At 42.4% G+C, this 7,712-nt stretch overlaps 1 protein-coding gene across 1 annotated transcript in view; it reads right to left on the bottom strand.

Annotated features, from left to right (window-relative positions):
- Snrnp27 (small nuclear ribonucleoprotein U4/U6.U5 subunit 27) overlaps positions 1–6,819 on the bottom strand; it is an 11,153-nt gene extending 4,334 nt beyond the window's left edge. The window contains exons 1-4 of the mRNA XM_055617684.1: positions 6,744–6,819; positions 5,360–5,480; positions 3,070–3,182; positions 2,593–2,672 (exon numbers count right to left, since the gene is read on the bottom strand). Of these exons, the coding sequence (XP_055473659.1) occupies positions 2,593–2,672; positions 3,070–3,182; positions 5,360–5,480; positions 6,744–6,777 (348 nt within the window). The 5' untranslated portion in view covers positions 6,778–6,819. The remainder of the gene's footprint in view (positions 1–2,592; positions 2,673–3,069; positions 3,183–5,359; positions 5,481–6,743) is intronic.
- Between the last annotated feature and the right edge of the window lie 893 nt (positions 6,820–7,712).

Genomic DNA, 7,712 nt, shown 5'->3' with positions numbered 1-7,712 from the left:
AATAATAATAATAATAATAATAATAATAATAATAATAATAATAATAATAATAATAATGAAGCCAAGTGACCGGGGCTGGAGAGATGGCTCAGCAGTTAAGAGCACTTACTCCTCTTGCAGAGATCCAAGGTTTGGTTCCGAGTACCCACATGGAAGGTCCCCAACAGTCTGTACTCCAATCTCAGGGGATCTGGCATGCACTTTTAGCATCCTCAGGCAGCAAGCATGCATGTAGTGCATGTATACACCCTCAGGCAAGACACTCATAAACATTCAAAGAAAAAAACAAACAAAACAGATCAATCTTAAAAAAAAAATAAAACAAACGAATACCAGCAAGGATATGGGCAAAAGAAACCCTTCCTCATTGCTAGTGGAGTATGAGGTGGTTGGAATAGGAATGGCCCCCTTAGATGCATTCAGTTGAATGCTTGGCCATAGTAAGCGGCACTATTAGGAGGTGAGGCCTTGCTGGAGTAGGTTTGGCCTTGTTGGAGGAAGTTTGTCTGTGAGGTTAGGCTTTGAGGTCTTCTACGCACAAGCCACACCCAGTCTCCTGCTTCCTTCAGATCAAGATGTAAAACTCTGGGCTCCTCCAGCACCATGTCTGCCTGGACATTGCCATGCTGCTGCCATAATAATAATGGACTAAACCTCTGAAACTATAAGCAAGCTCCCAATTAAATATTTTCCTTTTGGTGTTTCTTCACAGTAATGAAACCCTAACTAAGACAGAGTATAAACTGGAACTATGGAAGCTAGCATGGAGGCTTCCCAAACAACTAAGAACAATAGCACTCCTGCCTGGGCAATGAATTGTAACCCTCCCATCAAAGTTACTAACTCATCTATATCTATTGCTGTACTAGTCATAACATCCAGGAAACAGAACCAGCTCAGATGCCCATTAACAAATGAATGAATAAAGACAGTACGAGAAGTATACACATTGGAATTTTATACAGCCACAAAATCCAACATCAAGCCTGGCAGTGGTGGCATATGCCTTTAATCCCAGCACTTGGGAGGCAGAGGCAGGCAGATCTCTGACTGAGTCTGAGGGCAGCCTGGTCTATATAGCTAATTTTAGGATAATCGGGGCTACACAAAGAAACCTTGTCTCAGAAACCCGAAACCCAAAATCCAAAACAAAACAACCCCCCCAAATAAACAATCCCCAAATCAAGTCACTTAGAAGAAAATGAATGAAACTAGAAATTATTACATTATGTGAAATAACCAGACTCAGAAAGACAAATGTTTCCTCTCATATGCAAACCCTAAATTTTAATTTTTTATGTGTGCATACATGTATTTGGGAGGAGGTAATCAGTCATGAAACTATTAAGGGGATCATAAAAGAGGAAGAGATCTTAGGAAGAAGGGGACAAGGAGGTCAGGAGAATATATGTGACATGAAAGTGAAATGGGGGCTAATGTGGGAGACCAGTGGGGTGAGGCGAGGAGCAGGGGGAAAGGTCAACATGCAAAAAGTTCCCCACAATGGCCACTACTTTACTAGTCTGAAGAAAGGGAATAAGAGCTGGTCCTTACTTTTCTGCTTCTGAACAGTGTTTTGAAATTGCTAAAGGAACGCTGTCATGTGCTCCAGACAGACATCAAAGAATTAGAAAAAAAAAAAAAAAACAAACCTTACAGTTGTGAGATGACACTACCCATCAACAACTTAATGAGAACAAGACCAGCAGAAGCAAGTTATCCCACCTGCACAACTAAGCTGATCTGTCTTCCACACAGTCCCCAGGGTCACTGTCCTGAAACACAGTTCCATGTCACTTCCTTGTTTAAAATCCTTGCTTTTGCTCGGAGATTTAACCCTGTTGGTAGAGTCTTATCTAGCATTTGTGAAGCTCGGGGTTCAGGCTCCAGCAACACGTAAACTGGGCATGGTGCTGCCTGTTTGCAAATCTCATCACTTGGGATGCAAGGGCAAGAGAATCAGAAGTTCAAGATCTTCCTCGACTATATACCAAGTTTGAGGCCAGCCTAGGCTAAGTGCTATCTTGTCTCAAGAAAAGTGATTGTAGACTAAAATCCTTGCTTCTTAATCCCAGTACTCAGGTGACTAAGGCAAGAGGATTTCAAGTTTAAGGCCAGCCTGTGCTACATAGTGAAGCCCTGCTGAAAAAAAACAAAAAAACAAAAACAAAAAAAAAAACCCTTGTTCTAAACATCTATAGGCTGTAATCCTTTCACTTGGCTAAGGGCACAGTAATCCTGAGTTTGCTCCAAAGCTCCTCCACAGATAGCCTGAGGCAGCACTAGCAGCTGCTGGTCACTGCACTAAAGTTCCTGCATGCACCTTGTACCTCAGAGCTGACAAGCACTGTGCTCCTTGTCTGTCTCAGCAGTACCCGCCCTTGATGACCAACATCCTCCGTGCTGGAGATTCCCTGACTGCAGTTTAGCGCTTCTCTGCATGTATTTAACTCCCTTAAAGACTGCCTACAACAAGGTAAGTTGTGCCTGTGGAAGAAGTCATTTGTGACAGCAAAAGAATACAGAAAACCAGGACAGGTGTAAGGGACAAACTCACCCTAAAACATGTAACTGGTTCTATGTTTTACTTACTTTTGTGGAGTCAAAAGAGGCAAATCCCATTAATTTCATCATTTCTATTTCTTCCTCTGTTTTACCCTCCAAATCTTCCTCTGCAAAAATAAATGAGGTTTTGAGCTTTTATCATTTTATATGTGGATGCACACAAGACATACATTTGTACAAAAGAAAAGAGCAGCAACATACTTGTAGACATTTTACCTCACTAGTAAAGGGCAAATAAAAGGTGAATTTAACAAGAAAAACTCCTATTGATTTGACACGCTAGAATGTCCATCGTGTGCTCTCCATAGAGCCTTTACCATCTGATGCAACACCATCAACTTTTGAGAATGTTCCCCAAACAGAACTATTTCATGATTTTTATAATTCTGTTCCTATGTCAGAACCAACACACACAGCAGAATCCACTAATATATAGTACCCTAAGAACGGTTATATTGACATGACTGAAATATCTAGACAAGTCGGCTTATCCAGTAACATTACCGGTAATCTGACGTTCTTTGCTCTTTATTTCTTTAGTTTCTTTCTTTTCCTCATCTCTTCTTTCTTTCAGGCGAGAAGGAGAGGGAGACGTGGATCTATGTCGTCTTGGAGACCTAGAATTTATGAAGTAAAGATGTTAGAAACACACAGGAAGCCTTTCTGTTGATCCACACAGTTGTCCATGAGCTTCTTACAGGGGAAGACCGAGCAAAGCCAGCTAGAGACCAGAATGCACTCTCTAGAGCACATGGAGGAAGGTTCTGCTTGGGCTTTGGTGGTTGGAAGAAAAACTTTATTCACCAGTTGTCAGTAAAACTAAGTCTAGAAAAGCTTGTGAGACAGAAAAATCTACCTTCAAAGTTTCTAAGAGGGCCTAGAGAGATAGATCTGTGGTTAAGAGCAAGCACTGCTTTTGCAGAGGACCCAGGTCTGGTTCCCAGTCACCTATAACTGCAGCTCATGAGACCTGACACTCTGGCCAACAGGCATATATGTGGTGCAAGCAAATCGCAGGCAGGTGTGCATATATTTTAGAATATTTTTAAAGAAAGTTTGTTAATAGGATGGTTCTAAAGATAAAAGTGCTTGACCACCTGAGATGATGCCAAGGACCCATGCAGTGGACAGTGAAAAGTGACTCCCAAGTTACCTCCTGATGTCCCCATGTCCACCTGCATACCTTCAAATGTAATAAAAAATTTAAAAATGAATATATGTGTATATATGATAGATATATATGTATGTATGTTTCCAAATATCCTCCGAAACAACTACTGATGTTTTCAAAGAAAACAGTCCATTTCTACCACCCTTCAAAGGTCACCTGTTCTTGGTTACATAAATTTCTTTCTCTATTAAGCATCATTCCAAGGGGCTTTTATCCATATTCTTGTTCTTTAAGACAACTCTTTTGGACTGGAGAGAATAGATCAGTGCTTAAGAGCACTGGCTGCTCTTCCAGAGGAAATGGGTTCTAGCACCTACCACAGCTCACAACTGTATGGAACTTGTTTCCGATACACAACGTATAGACATACATGAAAGCAAACATACATACATAAAAAAAAAAAAAACACATACATAAAAAAAAAAAGACAAATATCTTTTTAAGACTAGTCTCTTATGCAGTGTAATTAAACCATTTGTGAAGAGTAATACTAGCTTTAGAATAATGTGTGATTAGCTGGACAAAGTGACATACGGCCTGTGATCCCAGCACTTTGGGAGGCAGAAGCAGTCCGATCTCTGTGAGTTCAAAGCCAGCTTGTTCTACAAATTGAGTCCAGGACAGCCAAGGCAAGGCTACATAGAGAAACTCTGTCTTGAAAAACAAAATTCAGTTGTCATCTCACAGACCTAGAATGTTTTCAGCCTCTAACACTTTATTTTTAAAGTATTTTATTATACATAGTGTTCTGCCTGCAAATTCTCCAATGCACCAGAAGAGGGCACCACATCTCATTATAGATGGTTGTGAACCACCATGTGGTTGCTGGGAATTGAACTCAGAACCTTTGGAAGAACAGCTCTGAGCCATCTCTCCAGCTCTGACATTTCTTAAAAAGCTCACCCTTTCTTGTTCTTAGGTTGGTTCAACTCAGCTGTTTCGGCTCAAACTCCTCTCCCAGCTGACTTATTCAATCTTGCTTTTCTCTCAGCCTCTGAATTGCTCTCCTTGGCCTCAACTAACTCAAGCAATCTGCTCTGATCTCCTGGCTCCTTTGGTCTTCACCTGAGTTCTCTCTCTGCAACCTGTCTCTCTATTACTGTCCCTACAAAACTGCCTCTTTTCTCTTTGCATTGTCCCTTAAGTAGCTTCCCTTTCCACTCTCTTCTCTTGAGAGTTGGGCATATCCTAGTCTGTCAAATCTTTCTCTGATTCATCACTTCTTCTGCCACTCAATTAGACATCACTTTCAAACATGGGTGTTTCCTTCTACAAACTAACTTTACCTTCATTGTTTGTAATTGTATCACTACGCCTGGATCTAAGCTTTTCTTTACCTGAAACTTGCTCTATATCAGACTGGCCTTGAACTCAGATCTGCTTGCCTCTATCTCCTGGATTTATATTCCAGCCAAATAACACAAACCTAGAAGGCCTTTTGATATGATATCTTGCCAGAGCAGCCATGTTCTGAATTAAAATTCCTCTACAATAATGCAAGACTAAACTTTGCCATTTAATGAAAGTCCCCTTTTGAGTGATAAATGCAAAGTTAAGGGTATCTCAGAGGCTCTTTGTTCTCTGTATCTTTGTAGGTCAAGCTTCTGCTTTCTTTACACTCACCTGGAGCGTCTTCGGTGTGGGGATCTTGAGCGGCTCCTTCTGCGATCTCTCTCCCTGGACCGGGACCTTTCTCGGCGCCTTCTTTCCCGATCCCGGGATGTAGACCGGGACCGCCTACGTTCTAATACAAACACACAAAAATAGTGGAGTGAAAGTTAACTCAAACACCTAGAGTTGTCCTACTGAAGCATAATGTAAACCACTTCTAGGAGTCACAATGAAAAGAGCTCAGGGGGAAGAGGCAGGCAGAGCTCTGAGTTCGAGGCCAGTCTTGAGTTCCAAAATAACCACAGCTAGGTAACAGAGAAACCCTGTCTCAAAAAATAAACAAATAAAAAGTAATTTGTGGGCATAGTGACAGGACTGGGGAATCAGAGTTAAAAAGATTAATTGTTTAAGACCAACCTCTGCTACATAAGGCCCAGTGTGTGTGTTGGGGGGGGGGGGGTTTGCTGAGGAACAGAACACCTGCCTTCCATGTGTGAGGCAGCACTCAGTTCAGTTCTCTTCACCACACACATCATAAGACGTCAACACGTAACTTCACTTAAATTACTTTAAAGTCCAACAATGTTGTACATTTAAAATCATCCATACGTCTACTGTTTATACAACAGCTTAATATCATTCAGAATCCTATTTTTAACACAAAGTCTTGTGCTTTTTGAAAGTATGGCTGTGTATGATGGTGTGGTTTTTCTCACCTCTAGTTGTGTCTACCACTCCTTGTATTAATCAGTAAATTGGTCAAAGTAAAGCATAATGTCACAAAATAGGTATTTCCCCCACAAAGGAAATCCAGTATCTATTGTAAAGAAACAGCATTTCAAGGGCGCAATTTGTCTGAGGTCGGGTTGCCTACTAAGAAAAATCAAGTATTCGCCAGTTAAAGGTGAGCTTTGTTCTAAACATCTAGAGACTCTAATTCTAACCCTTTAACACGGCTAAGGGAACAGAAACCCCGAGTTTACCCCAAAGTCCCCCCTTACACTTGCTTCAGTACTGTACCCTCTGGGCTGGGGTTCAGAAGACAGGCTGCCCGGTCTAAAATTCTAAACACTTCTAACTAATAACCTGCAAGGCACTAACATTTATTTTATCACTCGTGAGCCAAGGCAAGCACATGCTGACTGTTACGCAGGGTGACGCAAATTCCCACCTCAGCTATTCAAGGTAAAGGGACCCACGGCGGTTACGGGAACTGGACTAAAAGAAAGGTGGGCTGGTTTATTCACGGTCACCCAGGAGCTAAGCGAAGAAACTGTGGCGGGCTGAGGAGCGCAGGTGCCGGCCTCGCCCCTTGCCGCACTCTCTCCGTCCCTCGGGACTGAGGATGCGAGGAGCACCTGTCACAGTCCTGAGACCCGAGACTTTCTGGACTCACCCCTTCGTGGGGAGCGGCTACGGCTTCGACCCATCGGAGTCCTACTCCTCCGACCGCCCCGGAAACGACTCCACAACTTCCGAAGCAGCCGGAAGTTGGTTCCAGTCCGCCGACTGGAAACTCGCGGGACGCGTTGAGAGGGTTCCGGCTGCTCCAACAAGCGGAAGGCGCCAAGTCCAGTCCCGGATGCTACTCCAGGGACTGAAATTCCAGAAGGCACTGACGGCCACTTTTGCTTCTGCTTCATCAAGTTGTTTGTAGTTTTTTGTTTTTTGTTTTGTTTTGTTTTGTTTTTTGATTGCGGTTTGTCCTTCTGTGGAACTCACCGAGCTGTGTATCCGTCCACCCAGCACAGTTGTTTCTCTGCACGTGATAAAATAAATCACACCAGTTCTTTTTTTGTTGTGGTTTTGAGACAGGTTTCACTATGTCGTCCTTGTTTGTCCTAGAACTTGTTATGTATACCAGGCTGGCGGATCTCAAACTCAGAACTCTGCCTGCTTTTGCCTCCCAAGTGTGGCGTTTAAAGGAGTGCATCAAAATGCCCCGCCACACGAATTCTAATCAACATGAGCAATCCGTTTATGTTTTACTTTTGCACATAACTCGTAAGAAACGAATACACCAAAGATCGCAGTCAGCTTTGTTTTCTTAGATGACAGCACTAACATTGTGCCCTAAGCTACTATGGCGGCTTGAGAAAGTTTGTTTTATTTTTATATGTAAATAGAAGAAGGATTTTATCCCTTGGAGCTGGCCGTTTAGGGCCTACTGACAGTAGGGAGTGAGAAAATGAACAGCAAGTGCTCTTAACCCTCGCATTCTGCTATTTAGTTAAAGGTTCTAATATTCCATCCTCCCTCAAAGAACCTTCCAGACACTTGCCATAACCTTCAAAAATGAAAGGCTTTATGATGCACAAAAATAAGGGAAAGGGCTCCTTTGCCCTAAAAAAATAGGGCCCTTTTC

The sequence above is a fragment of the Psammomys obesus genome, unplaced genomic scaffold, assembly GCF_907164565.1.
Source record: "Psammomys obesus unplaced genomic scaffold, mPsaObe1.curated_primary_1811, whole genome shotgun sequence".
NCBI lineage: Eukaryota > Metazoa > Chordata > Mammalia > Rodentia > Muridae > Psammomys > Psammomys obesus.
Note: the sequence above shows the minus strand (reverse complement) of the source record. Positions and strands in the feature narration are given on the sequence as shown.